The 17,376-nt window shown below is 42.4% G+C and overlaps 2 protein-coding genes across 2 annotated transcripts; one reads left to right on the top strand and one right to left on the bottom strand.

Moving 5' to 3' along the window:
- Window positions 1-8,779: 8,779 nt before the first annotated feature.
- lactbl1b (lactamase, beta-like 1b) lies at window positions 8,780-13,672 on the top strand. The gene is made up of 6 exons (XM_061291943.1): window positions 8,780-8,965; window positions 9,462-9,568; window positions 10,316-10,473; window positions 10,714-10,961; window positions 11,481-11,586; window positions 11,798-13,672. The coding sequence occupies exons 1-6, from the start codon at window positions 8,860-8,862 to the stop codon at window positions 12,774-12,776; spliced, it is 1,704 nt and encodes a 567-aa protein (XP_061147927.1). The 5' UTR covers window positions 8,780-8,859; the 3' UTR covers window positions 12,777-13,672.
- Window positions 13,673-15,437: 1,765 nt separating this feature from the next.
- nmur3 (neuromedin U receptor 3) lies at window positions 15,438-17,139 on the bottom strand. The gene is made up of 2 exons (XM_061291395.1): window positions 16,275-17,139; window positions 15,438-15,739 (listed from the first exon to the last, which is right to left on the bottom strand). The coding sequence occupies exons 1-2, from the start codon at window positions 17,137-17,139 to the stop codon at window positions 15,438-15,440; spliced, it is 1,167 nt and encodes a 388-aa protein (XP_061147379.1).
- Window positions 17,140-17,376: the final 237 nt, after the last annotated feature.

Here is a 17,376-nt window from a genome sequence, read left to right as displayed (position 1 = left end):
CTTTCGGCAGTTTACAAACACATTTGATTAAGGCTCCGTTAGACACATATAACCATATCAATATAATTTCTAGTAGTAGTGTGGTTGCTTAATAAGTGGAAAGGAATGTGCAGGCTACATGAATTTGTTTTCTTCAAAGTATTGTGGAACAGGAGGTCCGGAAAGGGAGCATATCTCAAGGCCGATGGGAACGCGAAAAACAACTCGTCTTTGTGGTCCAGACACCTGTGCTGAGCAGGGGAAAACCCAAACGAGGAGGAGATGACCACAGACCATCGACCAATCACCACACAATCTTTTGCATGTTTGAATATTCATATTGTGTTTCTTTAAAACTGGGCAACCCGGAAGAATGTGTCGTCTTTCTGGTCACGAAGGCACACGAGTTTTTGTGTTAAGGACCCAAAGACCCAGGCGCCTGTATTAGCTTGCTTTGTCAAGATTAAACAATTGGTAAATTCGGTCTGATTGATCTACTGGTCTTCTCTTTGACAGAACGAACTCGCAAAATTGTTAGGTGCGCCAGTGTGTGGATTAGAACATAGCAATTTTTGTGTTAAGTGTTGATCACAATTTGGAGTCAGATCAATAGCTAAAATCCGTATCCTAACAAGCGATAGCTGATAGGGGGAAAAAAAACTGGAACTTGAGGTTTGAGAAGCTTAAGAGCGTTTGCCTTAATAACAGGCCCCGAATGCACTGGTAGTTATATTATCCTATCTGACCTTCAGGCGATACTCGAGAGCATTTGTGGACTTCCAAAAAAGCAAATGAGAAAAACATGAAGGATCAGAGTGCTGTTGTAATTGGATGACACATAGCGACATGTTTTTTTTTGGTTTCCCACTTTCACTGTCTGATGCAACATGGCTGCTTGTTGATTACGGGCAGAGTCGTTCAGAGTGTCCCTTTTTTGCTCAGATCTGTCCAACGTGCTTTGACTGCAAACTTCTATTGACGAACATGCGATGACAATCTACCAGAGTTTGCGATTCTCAGGAACGTCATGTGAGGGCCAACACATGCCATTTCTGAGCCAACAGTTGTATTGAATTTAGAAGCAAAACATCAGTCGATAGAAGGTGGTTTCATTTACATCTACCCCAAAACGTTCCGGCTGATAACTGTGATAAACTAATATTTGCTTTGTTTTTGAGGTTATTTCACTCAATTTTGGACAACCTTAAAAAATTACATAAACTAGTAAGCTCATACATAAGTTACATAGCAGTATCAAAGTCAAAGTCAAGTCAAAGTCTGCTTTATTGTCAATTTCTTCACATGCCAAGACACACAAAGAGATTGAAATTACGTTCCCACTATCCCACGGTGACAAGACATAGTACACAATATACAAACAAGTAAACAACACAAAAAATAAAAACAAGAAGGCACAAACAATGAATAAATAAGAGTGATGAATAAATAATAAATAAACAAATAACATAATAAATAAGAGGAGCAAAAAAATGGAGCAAGTGTGCATACAGCAGACAGTCAGAATATAGCGCAAAAGTACAGGACGCTACGCAGAAGGGGCGAGAGAGTTCAGGATCCTAACAGCCTGGTGTATGAAGCTGTTGGTGAGTCTGGTGGTGCGGGAGCGCAGGCTCCTGTACCTCCTCCCAGGGGTCAAAAGATCAAACAAAGAGTGAGCGGGGTGACTCACATCACTCACAACCGTGGTCGCCTTGCGGGTGAGATGGGAGGTGTAAATGTCCTTCAGGGAGGGGACTGAAGCACCAATAATTTTACCAGCCGTGTTCACTATGCGCTGCAGGGCCTTCTTGTTCTATTCAGTGCAGCTACCACCCCAAACAGCGATGCAACTGGAGAGGACGCTCTGAATGGTGCCACGGTAGAATGTAGACATGACCGCCGGAGGAGCACTTGCTCGCCTGAGTTTCCGCAGGAAGTACAGGCAGCGCTGAGCTTTCTTCGCCAGTGATGCGGTGTTGGTGGACCAGTATATCCACTCACCAATTTCCAGATGTGTGTCAGGCGAACCAAAGGTTAGCTAACACTCCAAAATCCTAAAAATATATTAACTCTTTTCCTTATCTTCTTTAACAGAAAGTTGGGATGTTGTTGCAGTTTTCCAAAATAACTACTACTATACAGTCGTATAATTGGTTGATGGATTGGTTTTAAAGCATTAAAAAAATTTAAATCAAAAATGTCAAAATCATTAGATTTTTCTGTATGTAGGTAGCCCTCAGAGGAAAAATTTGTCAAGTTGTATGATGTCATTGTAGTTTTTATAGTAGGTTCTAACATCATCAGCAACGTCCTCATATAGCTCTCATTCTGTGACAGTGTTTAAACAGGGTTTTCTGACACGTCAAGATTATAAAATAATAAAAAGTAATTATTATTTATCTTGCCATTTGCCCAGAGCTTGTGATTCTGGCCTCCCCCAACAGAGTCCACTCACCAGCCTCAAACTATTTAAAAACCTTGATGCAACTCTGGCACTATCTAGCGGCGATAGGCTGACACTGCTACATCCGTCATTTTATTCTTGTTAATCTCAACGGCTATGTGGGGTCCATGTGATAGAAAAATTGGCATTTTAATTGCTTTTATACAATAATCGTAATACAGGTATATTGGGGGTTTTTTTTGAGCGAGTGGAACTCGCATTTTCACTGCTGTATTGTTTGTTTTTCGTTTGTTTGTTTTTATTTTCTTTCCACAAGAGGTCAGTATTTTCCAGTCAAAGAAACTCAGCAATGAATGAAACAGTACTGTGTCTTAATTATATTGATAGGTAACCAAAATGATTAGAAACAGGGTTGTGTCACAGTTACACGTGAAAGAGTATTCTGACTACTCCTTTGAAGTAAGTTACTTCATTTATAGGTAATATTAAATGCAACCGAGTTATATTCCAAGTTCCCTTATTAATTATAGTGACATCATTTTTTATTTTTTTACATAATTTTCTCAAGACAAGGTCATGAAAGGCCCAGTGGGCAGCTGCTGTTATTGGTGCGTAAACAAAAAGTATTAACATGCTTCAAGTAGCTTTGCCGTGTTCATTCCAGGATTACCGACTAGCGAGTTAGTAGTGTAATAATGGAAAAGGTTTTAAAAAGGTTTTACACTAATATAGTACGCTACAAAGTACATACTTAATTAAATGGAGATGGCATTAGTATGGAGACAATATGAGAAAGGGATTTCTTGAACTTTGCTCATTACATGTGCTCACTGTATGCACTGAATAAATAATGACACTGTGAATGAACCAAGCTATCAGTTTCGTTGCACGCAAACGCACACATGTTGGGCTGGACAGATCTTGCACATGAGAGTCACTGAGATCGACAGCTTGCGTTAAGCCCGAGCCTCTGTGCGCTAAGCCGCCGTCTGCACTTAAGTGTTGGAGGCTGCCTGCATATTAATTCTCTGGTGAAAGTGCACAAAAGCAGTCAATTAGTTTTTTTTTTTTCCCCCCTTCGATTAAATTCACAGCGTCACGCTGCTAAAATGACTCCCGGCGAGACGCTGTGGCGTGACGGTCATGAATGCGCCCGTTACCACGGGCAACTGGCTCGTCCAAACCCACCGAACAAACGTCCGTTTGACCTGAAGTTGTGTCAGACATTTTTAATGGACCTAATCTCTACTTTGGGACACTAGTTTGAAATCCTAATGTAGGCCATCATAGAAAGCCTTACCTTTGTTTTAACCCTAATTTAGGACCCAGTCTTTGCTCTTAACTCTATTTGAAACCCGATTTTGAGACCCTAATCTTGCCATAAATATTTTGAAGCCCTATCCCAGAGTTGAATCCCTGCTTTGTGACCTAACCTTGGCTTGAAATGCTACTTTAAGATCTTAACCCACATTTAAAACCTCACATTGAAAGCGTCATTTGAAAACACTAACCTAATCTTAATGCCCTACTTTAAGGACCAAACCTCTTCTTGAAACGACATTGTTTACGTGTGCAAGTCCGACTCAAGACTCTCTGATCTAATGAAACCAAGATTTCCTGCCATATGTTTTACAGTGCGCCACAAAGCAAATTCACATCATTAGTGTAACATAATCTCTGCCTGGCTGGTAAAGTGTATTTTTTTTTTTTCCTCAGTTCGTCATCCCAAAATATAAACTGAAAATGCGCGCACACACACAAACAGTAAAAGGGCACCTATTTGAGTGCGATGGCAGATGTGGCCATTGGCTGTGCTGCTTAATCCAGAACGCTGGGTTTGATACAAGGCGGATTTAGTCATAACTATGATACCAACATCTGTCAGGAGACCGTCCCGAGCTCCCAAAGTCGGAACAGAAGCAAAGCGGAATATTTCTTTTTTTTCTCCACGTCTCTGTGTTGATAAAGACCCAAAAGAAGTGTGACGGATAGATCCTGAGGTAAGTGGACAAGGAGCGAATGACTGCAGGGCATCTTGTGGCCTATAAAAACGAGCCGTTTGACTCATTATGAGGCTTATATAACATTTTTGTGTGCAGTCCTGCTTATAATATTGGTGGAGCACTGGCTGTCACAGCCAAAGTGTTGGTTATGATTATAATTTTATACAAGAATGTCTGTGTCGAAACCATGATGCTTAGCTGAATTGTTACATAACATCTCATATCAATTGACGGTTCATCGTGGATTCATCAAGGGCGGGTTTTCCGACACGCGCATGCAATAAATATTAAATGGTCCATTAAACTTGAATGATACTCGTGAATCACAAAGGTCAATAAGTTTGTGCATTATCATTGGACTGCAAAGGAGGACTGGGCTCAGACTCAATATGTGACCGAGTTGTTAATGGTGTCATTAGTGGAGCTCAGACTGCGTTTTGGTTGAGTGCAAAATACAATGCAGAAGAAGATTATGTTCTAATTTTTATTGGAGGAGTTTCTCAATATATCCTAATAGGGTGGTTCTCATATAATTTACACAAACTACCCCCTAAAAACAAACACTTAATAAAGTTCAAATGTAACCATTGATCTTAAAAGTTAAATACAACCAAAATGGACTTGAACAGTGATTTTTTTGGGTTACCACTAGAGGGAGCCCAATGTGTATTGGTGGTATCACAATTTGAGAATAACTGCGCCATCATGTCTACATTAAAGACAATATTTGAATCCTTATTCATTGGGGCAATACAACAAATCTAGTAGTCACTAGTTTATTTTAATTGATCAAGTAATTACGTGGCTACATGCACCGTAGTTTATAGATTTTATTATTTTATTGGGTTTTATATTCCCGCTTGTATTTATGATTTAGAAACCCTGGACCAAATTCTCGAAAGAACTGTGTGGCACTATAGCAAAAAATAAGCAAGAACAAATGTATATATATACACACATATTGTGCAGTCGATGCAGTTCCAGCAACAAGTAAAGAACACAGATGAAGATATAAGAGCACTTGGCATTCTTGGCGGTTTCAGCTCCCAATACTATGGGGCTTTGGGACTCACCGATATTACTGAATCTTTGCTGCCAGTATCAAAACACAAAAGTGTCATTTTAGCCCGAGCAAACAACCTCCCAAACTCCCCGCTGACAAAAACAAACTTGCACCAGTAATGCTCTGTTCCTTATTGTGATGCAGGAGTGGTCTGATTTTACGTAAGCTGGTGTCCAATTAGGTATTTTTTTCCCTAGTATCAAAATGTTGCCATCAAGACATGTATTGTTGTATTTTTCCTATTAGAAATAACTGGAAATGTAATAATCCGTTTTCAGCTAGCACGTTTTTACACTCACATAATTGCCTTTTTTTTAAATCCCACAATTGCAGAGCAAAAATGTGCAGAGTTGAATATGCAATATAGATAAAGAGGAAACATATCATTAAAACAGTAAATTGAAGGTCTACAAACCTTGACATTGAGGTGCTGAATCTATGGAGGAGGTGCTGAATCTATGGAGGAGGTGCAGGGGGGCGTCGGCTGGTCATCACTCTCTATTGCTTTCAAATGAACCTACGGTCCATCACACAAAGGCCTTCATCATACTTGACTATGATTGCCTTTTTCAGCTCTATTATTATTCTTGCCACTTATCTATTCGGCTTTTCTCCCGCATCTTTCTTGGGACTCGTGTCCAGCCTTGCAGTGGTCTACAAACGGCCAAACAATTATGCCAACCAACGCTGACTAGCAGCAGGTGGAACGAACTGTATTTTGTTTACAATAGTCACGTGAGTCGGATCGGTTTCCGAAGTTTTGCCCGAAAACCGGGACAAAGAGTTCCCAACAGTTCGCGTTGAAAACCGAATATGTTGAGTTCCGAGGCGATTGACTTCCGGAGTTCCACTGTTCAATTAAACTACTTTTCCTTTGACTTTAGAAGACGGCACTGGCTCCTAGTGGCCAGTACAGATATTACATCTTTAAATAAAAACAAAACCAGGAAAGACAAAGAGAACCTGAAACACAGAAATTTGGAGAGAACAAAAATTGTTCTTACGTTCTTCGATGTCACTTAATCTGCAATGAGCGATTTAGATCATTAGACCGTTATTCATATGACTTCTGTGGATTGATCTAATATGCTGTCATGTGTTACACATCACTACGTAGACTCTACGTCTGAAATAGAATCATTTCTTTGGGCTTATGCATGACTTTCGTTGAATGTATCTGCCAGCATTATTTCACGTGTACATTTCTTTTTCTGAGACATTACATAAATGGTGAAAAAGAGAAGTAAGAAATGTAATAAAAGAAGTAAGAAATGTAATTATGGGCATGTGGGTTGTTGTTTTTTATCCACCCATATTATATCATATTGGACTCACAATAACTGGAATTTTCATCATGACAGTCTCTGCTCATGTGGTTGAAGTGGCTGATCCGGTTGTGCGTGTTTATTGGGGGGGTGGGGGGGGTACCTTCTTATATAGGAGAGCACTTGGATGATGGAGAGGTGATGCTCGCTGGCATGTGTGAGATACTGTGAAAGATTCTGTGTTGCACGAATATAGAGCAAATGCAAATGAGACCCCATTTATGTGTTTTTGTGTCAGGTCACAGCCAGTGAGTTAGAATCATGGGCAAGGCCGGGAGTAAAGTCCTCAGGGAAGCCACTGTGGATGGGCTGCAAACGCAGGTAAAAATGTGTGTGTGGACATTCACTAGATTATGTAAAATGGATCAACACCTGCACACTAACTATCCTTATGGGAGGGATCCTTTCTACAACCCATAAAGCCCCAGCCATACCAGAGGAACAGAAAATTCAATATGATACAGAGAATTTCAATACAGACTGGCCTTTTGAGAATTGATTACATGTTGAGGCCACAAGTAATTATAGATCCCAAATGCTAGTCCGGAGCCATGAAAGTCATCGTCACGGGAGAGATGATCTTTGCAAACCATGATGAGGCTGCTAACTTAAATCCGGATTAGAGACATGAATAACGGAATTTTTCTGTGAAAACCATCTGCGCCATATGTATAGTTAGGATTTCATCGTTTGATCATAACTAAATGCTTTGGGTAGGACGTGATTGTTTTGTTGCAGCCGAAACAGACTGCCCTTGCATTCAAATGAAAGAAAATGGTGTGTTGAATTTGCTTTCAAGTGGGTGTACAGGTCCAGATCATTTTTTTACATGTCCTTCAAAACCATATTTTATTCTCTGCCACTACTTAACAAAATACAATTGAATAAATTTGACCAAAACTTTTTTCAGTTTATTCACCCTGTATCCCACTGAGCAGCGAGATTTTTTAACTATTTTCAAAAGCAGTGATTTTGTAAAAGCAATATTTGCAAACTTGAATGCTCTCCGACAAACTGTCTGTTTAGTGTTTTGCCAATAGTGCAGCCTTCCTGTACTGCTTTATGTTCATTTTAATCTGTCTCCAAAATTTTTCCTCAATCTTCAAAGACTTAATCTAGACTGTGACATTAACCGTATTGCGATATAACCTGCACTCATATCGGTTATTCTTCAACAATTTAAATCAATTCCAACTGGCGTATTGCATTTGGGTAGCATGTAAACACCATTTGTATAGATAAGGATTTCATGATTTGATCATGGCCATTTGGTCGTATTGAATCTGGCTAAGAGATATGAGTAAAATGAGTTCCCCCAGTGAAAACCATCTGGAGCATTTGTGTAGTTGGATGAATCATTTGATTCTTATTCAATGCAAAGGAGTTGGACTTGAATAAAGAATGCTTGTATGAAATGTTTCATACTCTACATATCTGCAATATTTGCCTTTATGAACTCAACTCCTGAAATAATATTCAATGATATTCCAACTTTATTCCCTCATTTGAATCATCATGGCCACACTTAGCAGCAGAACCCGCATGGGGCCCGAGGCAGCCATCTTGCGCTCTCCACTCGGCAGACTGGAGTGAAGAGAAGTGATTTACAGGGATTAGGGATTAAGATTCCCCCCCTGATCGCTTTGGTAGAGTAAATCTGGGGATTATGATGTCGACAGGCTGGAGTTACAGGCGAGGAAATTGAATTGTGATGGCCAAAGAGTGGCACCGACCATCAGATTAGAGCGCAGTCCCAGCAAAATCACCGCATTTGTGCCTTTTGTCAACATGGGACGCTGACATTTTTGGCGGGACTGAAGTCGAATGATTTTTAGGTGGTTGATTGAGTGCTAAGAAGATTAAGGTCGTCCGTCCTGCTCTAGAGGTGAGTATCATGTGGAGTGCCAAGTGGAACGCTTCTGTGTAGACTTTGAGTTATTATTCAGCGAGATTTATACGATTGACTGATATGAGATTCTTTTCAAGACGCCACCTACCCTCGCCGCCGCCGCTGTCCCTCCGGCTCCTCCTCCTCCTCCTTCCGCCGCCACCGTCCAGTTCCAAGGGGTCACAAAACCCAAGAAGATGAAGGTGAAATGGTCCCAAGTGGGTTTGGTGTTCTTTCTCATGCTCTCCATGGTGATGACGGGATGCTTCTTTTGGCAATATCAGCTTCCAAAGGTGCAACCAGGTGAGTGCTTTTGAACAGGCTTCTGAATCCTCAAATAATCAAAACTAGTCAAGAAGAAAGAATTAAAAGGGGTGTGGCATATTACAGAGAATTTACTTTTTAATGGTTTGTATACAAGTTGTTGGGTCTCCAGCGACCAAACAATGAGCATGATGTCCATCCAACCATTTTTCAAAATATTTTCATGAAATAAGGCAGGGTCGAAACATTGCAAATGAAAAATTTCAAGTTTGAAATGACTCTTGTTCTCCTATGTGACTCATCATTGGGGAAAGATGAGCATTACATGTCCGGATTCAATGTTCTCATGTCCAGATTCAAAATGCAAATTATAATTTGAGCCTAGACTGGCACATATTATGCAAGCACAACAGGAACAAATTGCTGTCCCCCAATTGCCGCATGTCTTGGGCCATGAGTTATCATTCCATGTCCCTCCATGCGCTCTCCTCATCGTCTTCTCAATCCTCTTCTCCATTTCCATTCTAACGACCAGATGAAGGGCTGGGTGACAATGCCAAATCGGAGATGAGGTGTCCCCGCTTCCCCGAGCCGGTTCCGCTGCAGCATCCTATTCCCGCTCTGAAAGAGGCCCTGGAAAAGGTACAAGAGGCGTGGAATCAGCGAGGGTATCTATGTTCAATGTACAGTACAGCTGCACTGCTAATCCTGAGTGGAGATAAAGCACGGAAAACCTGATTAAACATGCGGAAAGCGTCAGAGCACGCAGCAATATGATTCCTGCAATCAAAGACGAGATGGTAATACAAAGGGATTCACAGTTGAGAAATATTTTTTATAATAATAAATATTTGTGCATTTTTCAAATCTTTTTAATAAAGTTATGGATTTTTTTTTAATTCATTGATTCATTGTCAAAATAATAAAAATAATATTGCCTTTTTTAATAAAGTGATGGAAATGTAATTTTTTTTAAATTAAATTTATCTAATTCAATTCATCGATTATAATAATATAGGAACGCAATTTGGCTCCTGAGCTGTAAATGTTAAGGAAATCAAGAAATAATTGAGGGGAAAAAAAGATTAAAAACAGCTTTCTCACAAGCAGAGTTTAAACAACCCTTCTTGACCTCACATCATTATTTTCTGTTCTAAACAGAAAAAGATGCATCTCGCTTTTGCACTTGAACAGTTGTTTATTTAAGTGTGCTGCCAAGCCAGCGAGACACGTGAGAATCTACAGAAGCAGATGGCATCAATATAAAGGTCTCCGAACATTTGACGTCTGAACTTATGTTGCGAGAGGAAGCCAAACTTTTACCATCCCAACATGCTTTTAAAGTTGTTAGTTTAACATCTCTGAATGTGTCCTCTGTTCTCCCCACAGGTGGACATTTTGCTTCGTCAGAGCATCAATCCAATTAGTCTGCCGGCTCTCTCCGCCATCGTTATCCTGAATGACACTGTTTTATGGACCGGCAATTTTGGCAAAAGGAACATCTCAGATGTATTCTCGGGACCCCCCAATGAGTACACCATCTACAGGTAGGTGACTTAAGAACACAACAGGTTATCAGATCAAAAGTAGAGTACTGGCATTACACTCCTAAATCTCTCAATTTTTTCAATTAATTGTGCATTAATTAATTAGCACCTTACACGCTACAGTATATCAATTGCAAGTGTTCCAACACCACTGCCACCTACTGTAGTGGATGTGCAATTACACTTGATTCTAGTATTACCAGAAAAGTCACACATAACTTTGCTTGATGGTGTTTTCAGAATCGCCAGCCTGTCCAAAATCTTTCCCACGCTTATGCTGTACCGCCTGTGGGAAGAGGGCAAGATCGGCTCACTGGATGACCCGCTGGAGAAATACGTGGACAATTTCACCATCAAGAACCCCACAGGGAGGTCGCGTGACTCGGAACTCAAATACGTGACGGACGGTCTGATCTTCCTGGACAGCGGCGAGGTCCCTATTCGATCCTCCTCGGTGACGCTCCGCAGGATGGCCAGCCAGCTCTCTGGTACTTTTAACACCTAAATGCGTAATATTTTAGTAGATATGAAGGGCATCATGGTGGACGACTGGTTTGCACATCTGCCTCAGAGTTTGGACGATGTGTCTCGTTTCATTGCGCGAATCAATCAAATACCCGTAGAATAGAAATAGAGATTTGATGGAACTGTTCCTTTTACTAAATATGTATTTTTTAAATCATAATTCAGACATGAATTGGAAAAATTGGACAAAGCCAGACATTTGGGTCCTCATTTACCTTGTCTCACTCTATTGATATTATATTCACCTTCATAACGGGACCCAATAGGTCATAACTACGACATGATTCTAATCTAAACAGCACAGCAGCTCCATAGCATGCCGGATGAGAATCATATCTGTTTAATGGCAGCATCAAATGGGAGGATCGATCGTTGCAAGAAGACCAGGGAAATTGCAACATGTTGACAGGAGGCGGCGTACGTGTTTGTGTAGGTCTTTGACCAGAATACAATTTTGCTGTCCAACTGCGTTCATTATCAAGGTCTGCCAAGGAGACTCAGAGCAACAAACCTTCTCTGGAAAGGAAAGACTCAGTCGGCAATCAATCTTCTGCAGGATGACGTCCTTGTTGCCGATCCGGGAACCAAGTAAGCTTTAGTTACATCTGTTTGGGTAATAACACGCCAAAGTAAATCATTTGCTTTCCAGGCTGTTTATATAGCAGCCGCATCATCTCAAATACAGACAATACGCCATCATTACAGAAAATGGTTTTTCATTCTATCTGAAAGACAAATGATGGTGTCCTAGCTCCATTTAATCATGTACTGCAGTTCAATTTCACATCTTTCTTTCCAGATGTCACTACAGCAATCTCGCCTTCTCGCTGCTGGCACACGTCATGTCTGAGCGAGTGGTCAAAATGGACTACCAGCGTTGGGTTTCGGAGAACATCCTGGACCGCCTGGGCATGGAGGACACAGGGTTCAACATCACGCCAGGTCTCCAGGGCCAGGTGGCCGTGGGCGTGTACTCCAACGGAAAGCCCGCTCCTTTGTACGACTTGGGCTGGTATCGTCCGTCGGGTCAGATGTTCTCCACGGCGGCGGACCTGGCCAAGCTGGCCATGATGCTGCTGGGTGCCTATCACCGCAAACTTCTGGATCCCGACTCCTTGAAGATCATGCTTACGCCGCTCTTCCGGTGCGACAAGGACTACTTCGCAAACCGTACGGGGACGCCGTGGGAGGTGAATGAGCTGCTGGGCTACGAGATGGTGCGTAAAGACGGTGACCTGGACGGCTACTCGGCCACATTCTCCCTGGTGCCGCGACTTAAGCTCGGCCTGGTGGTGCTCATGGCCGGGGGTCGTTCCCAAAAGCAGGACTTGGTGGCCAAAGCCTACCGCCACATCATCCCTGCCTTAGAAAACGCCTTCAGGGAAACCCGCAGGGTGCTCTCGGCGCCCCCGAACCCAGAGGCCTACGCGGGGTTCTTTACCTACAGCAACATCACCTTCTACGAAATCAAAGCCGGCTCGGACGGCGTTCTCACCATGCAGCAATTCGGCCCTCAAATCGAAGAGCTGATACCGCAAATGTACCGGACCATAAAGCTCAACTACCTGGTAGAGCGCGTCTTCAAGGTGGTCTTTGAAAGAGAGTACCCCTGCGTCCTCAGGGTAGGTTCGGCAGCCGTGTCATTGGAGGCCCAGGACGGACAACTGTTCAACTTCTACGCGTACGACAAGCGCGGCGTTTCCCCCGGGTTCGACGCGCCGGGTCTGAACACGTACAATGTGGTCAGGATAGCACGCAAGCCGTCCTTCTCCAGCTGAGTCACGGCTACCTGAAGGGCACTTCGCGTCCTAGCCTTGAGACGGTTGCTACAAATGAAGATGGAGGAGGACATGTTGTGAAAGTGAGTCATCATTTTGCCCCCTGCCTAGACTCACCGTTTATTTTGTTTTTCACAGTTACCATTTGCTCTCCATTAATGTCATGTCTTTTTGTTGCTGTTTTTATACTACTATTGAATGCATATTCTACCGTGAACCCTCGCTACGTCCAAAGCTTCTGACCAAACCCGAAATAAACATTTTTAAATACAATAATCTTGGCACATTTTCCAGGTATAGACTTTTTATCACCTCAAAGGATCCAACTATTTGAATTATGAGAAACGGTGAGCAGCCATTTTCAAACCTTTAAGCCATTAGCGGTAAGGCCAAATGGGAGAGAAGTGAACTACTATGAATGCTTTCACCCAAACAAGCCAAAATTGGGAGTAAATACTACCATCATTTTAAGGGATGGCTAAGAAAAAAAGGATCCAACTGCGAAGGCCCTTTCGTTCTTGCTTACGCCTTAAATTATCGTCACTTTCGCCATTGTTACAAAGACGCCACTTTACTTTCAATGGAAAATTGCTATTTTAGAATCATTTCATTTGTCCCGCAAAAAGTTGGGCCAGGGTTGTTTAACATTCTATACCAAAACCTATTGTTATAACTCAAACGGTCAATTAAAAACGGAACATTCTTATTTTGTAAATAATTTTGATACATGTTTTAAATTGTACAGGTGTGTACCTAATGTTGCAGCCCGGCAAGTGTGTCTTGTTTCTATAGCTGGTTCATCTCATGAATTTATGACTTATGTAAGAGTATTTGAATGCTAAATTATTCTCTAAACGGGGCTGGTGTGAAATATTTTTGACATTAAAAGAGAGGCTTCCGCCTATGCTCTCCTGGCTCTTTGCATCATAATCCCTGAAAATGGACTCCGATTCACTGTGACCCTCGACATGGGTCGGGATTATTCATGTAATACGCTGTCACACAGGTCGAGGCTGATGGCAGACCTGAAAGGACAGAAATAACGCTTACGTTTAACCTTATCTTTTCTGCTTCCTGCCTCTCTCGGCTATTGAGAAAATATACTGAAAATGTCATCTGATGGAAATGTAAAGGAAATGTACAATGTAAGCATTTCAATGTGGTTTTTAGCATATAAGACTGAAGGGAAGCAAATGTCGGCACAGTGAAACAGAGCAGCCACAATACCATTAGAAGAATGTATAAAAGAAGCTAAGCTAACTATTGAATTTACTTTGGCAGAAATAAACTTCCAGTCTTTGATAAATCACAAGCAAGTTAATTCAAGCTATGTTTTAGCGTGTCCTAAGTATTTTTTTTTTTTAATGCTCTGTATCGTTTATGTAACTAACCAAAGGATAATCAAGCCATGGGATAATCAGGTCTTTGCTGACTTTTAGGGAAGGAAAATAATGCCAATTGCATGTACCACATTTAAACTTTATTGTGATTTGTCATGTTACTGCACAGCAATCGCGATCACTCACAACACAAGTTCACAGGAAAATCATGACATTGTTTGACATTTTTTTCCTTCTACACAACAAGAATGACATTATTTCAATCTGATCCAGCTCCGTCTGAGTGCTTTTAGCCTGGGACGAAGCAGGTGGAATATAAAATGAGCTGCTGGAATATGCAGGGTGCTTTTGGACAAACCAATTACATTAAGCAAATAAAATAGCCTCACACACCCTTGTCTAAGTGATTGTACAGGAGAATCGCACATGAATAGTGAGCAGGATCATGGCAACCACATTTGATTTTACATTAGACAAAGAAAAACGAAAAAAAAGCACAATCTGCCCTTTTCCAAATGCAGTCTTCCCCTGGTGTCCTTCAGTCGTCTTTGAGTCCAACACTCTATTAGTAGTGATAATTAAGTGCAGTCTGCATCAGATTTTGCTGTGATGACATTTCACTTCCTGGCTAGGCTTGAATAACGGCAGAGGAGGCCAGTCACACACAGTTAACACTCATTGAGATTTCTCCTTTCCACGGTTATGAATGATAACCACCACCAAAAGAATGATGATAAGATAACACAGTAGTTTTGTTTGTTTAAATAGAATACTTAGATATTTTTTCATTCATATGAAAACAATTATTTGAAATGAATCATGATCCCTGGTTAAAAGAAAAAAATGCCTCTAGCACACCTGCGACCCTTAAGCGCTTTAGAAGATGGATGGATGGACGGAAAAAAATTATCGACAGTACACAAATGCCAATGAACGCTATCTGAGTCTTAAAGCCATGACAGCTTTTGAAGATAATTACCAACTTGCACAATGAAAATACGATAAATCTGAGTCCTAACAGATGTAGTGCTGCAACAGCTAAAGAAGCAACCCCACAACCGAAACCTCTGAGACAGTTTGAATTGCCTTGACCTGTGAGTACGCCATACTAAATTATTTTCCATCTTGTCTCTTTGCGTCACTCAGCCCAAATGTCCAAGTAGCATGACATAAAACAGATGTAAGGATCTGAATCTGTAGCCAAAGGAATATTATCTCAGAACACTGAAGTCTTGCAAGCTGTCTCTAGGCAAGCGCTTGAGAGTAACGTGGCGTCCAGTCCCCGCTTTGTTGGCGGAGATAGTAAGCGGATCAATGAGTCCTAAACTCTGGTTTGGACCCTGGAGGTGGAGAGGACCAGCGAACCCTTCGGGGGCGGCGGAGAGTCGGGTGCGCCGACCCGTGAGCACACGAGGTCTCGAAAGCACTCTCTGAAGCGTGTGGAGATCAGGCTGTAGATGACTGGGTTGACGGCAGAACTGAGGTAGAAGAGGACCCCCGACAGAATGTGGACGTACTGGTAGATGTTGCGCATTAGGTCGGTCCACTGGCGCACGGAGCTCCAGAGCAGACGCTCCATGTGGAAAGGCGCCCAGCAGACGCCGAACACTGCCACCACGATGGCTGAAAGATGAAGACACCAGTGAGTTTGAAAGGAAACTTCCGGCAGGTTTTGCACGGCTGTGGACTCAACAGCAGACGGGGCTTTGATACAAATGATACCTGAAGTCTCTTTAAGCCGCGAAGCTCGCTAGGGACACCTCTGCAAATAACCATGACACTGAAAACATGCCTTTCGCCACATTTTTGTCTTTTGGGTACATGCCTTGGCAACGGCCATGTGGATTACAAGATAAATTTCTGGCGTCAGTAAAACGTGTTTACCCCAAAATCCAATATTGTAAATGGTGTATGTGCCCAGCAATTCGCTCAGCATATAACTACAAAGAAAAAAATTAAAAGAGTTTGAACACCGGGACTATTGGTGCTAAGTTTTAACTCGTCAATGGTGTTTCCCATTATGTGTTAGCATTAAGCTAGCAGTAGCATTTCTTAAGGCAAAGTTGTTTTGTTGTTTTAAATACACATGCTAGGTGTTTAGCTTGACATTTAACTGCAAGTGTCATTAAAAAGCTCAAAGCCTAATTTCAGAACTCACAGAGCATCTTGACGACGTTTGTCCGCCGACCGCCCTCATTGTGGACGCTCACACGGGTGTCACTGACCAATTTCTTCCCAAAGTAGCCTTGCCTCTGTCTTCTTTCCCTGCCCAGGTGCATGCCCATCACGAGGTAGAGCACGCTGATTACCATCATGGGGATGAAGAAAAAGCAGACGGTGGTGATCTGCATAAGCGTCTCGTACATCCACACTGGTTTTAGTATGATGCAAATGGCCGACTCCCTCATGTAGCCCGGGAGGTAGAAGATACCGTGCAGGGACGTGTTGGGTATGGCGCACACCATGGATGCCGCCCACACGGCACCGATGACCTGTTTGGCGTGCCTCTTGGTGGTTAGATAGCGGGTCTTGAGAGGGTGCACTACGGCAATGTATCGCTCCACGCTTAAGGCCGTGACGTTGAGGATGGACGCAAAGCAGAGGGTCTCGAAGATGAACGTCTTGAAGTAGCAACCGCCGGCGCCGAAGGGGAACGGGTAGTTCTGCCACAAGTCGTAGATCTCCATGGGCATCCCGAAGACCAGCATGAGAAGGTCAGATAAAGCCAAGCTAACAAGGTACAAATTGGTCGGGTTGCGCATCTTTTTGTGTTTGGCTACCACAGCGCATGTCAGAAGGTTCCCGCTCAAGCCCACCAGGAAGATGACCAAGTAGACGCCGGCCACCGGGAGGAAGAAGGGAGAGCGTTTGGGGCCGAGGATGTCCAAGAGATTGGCTTCAGTGTAAAGGCTGGTGTTGGCGCTGGTGCTGGTTGTGTTACCCACGTTGGAGTTGGGGGACATGCTGGTGTTGCCAAGCGATCTGGACATGTTTGATGAGGGACCTTGCCAAAAGGGATCCATCTCAGGACTGGGAATCAATCGATGCTTTGCCAGGTTGCTCTCATGGAACTGTTACAGAAACATTAAAATATATATATATGTTTGAGGGTCATGTCATTTCTCAGAGCATTGACTCGATCGCAAATGCACAGCTCTGGTTGCCTTGGAATATTCACTTCTGATCCGAGAAGCCCTCATCAGTTCATGCAACCGAAGCTTAGGACAGACCATAATGTGAAAGCAGAATGAGAGAAGCCA

The sequence above is a fragment of the Syngnathus typhle genome, linkage group LG11, assembly GCF_033458585.1.
Source record: "Syngnathus typhle isolate RoL2023-S1 ecotype Sweden linkage group LG11, RoL_Styp_1.0, whole genome shotgun sequence".
Lineage (NCBI taxonomy): Eukaryota > Metazoa > Chordata > Actinopteri > Syngnathiformes > Syngnathidae > Syngnathus > Syngnathus typhle.
This window is presented reverse-complemented; position numbering and strand designations above follow the sequence as displayed.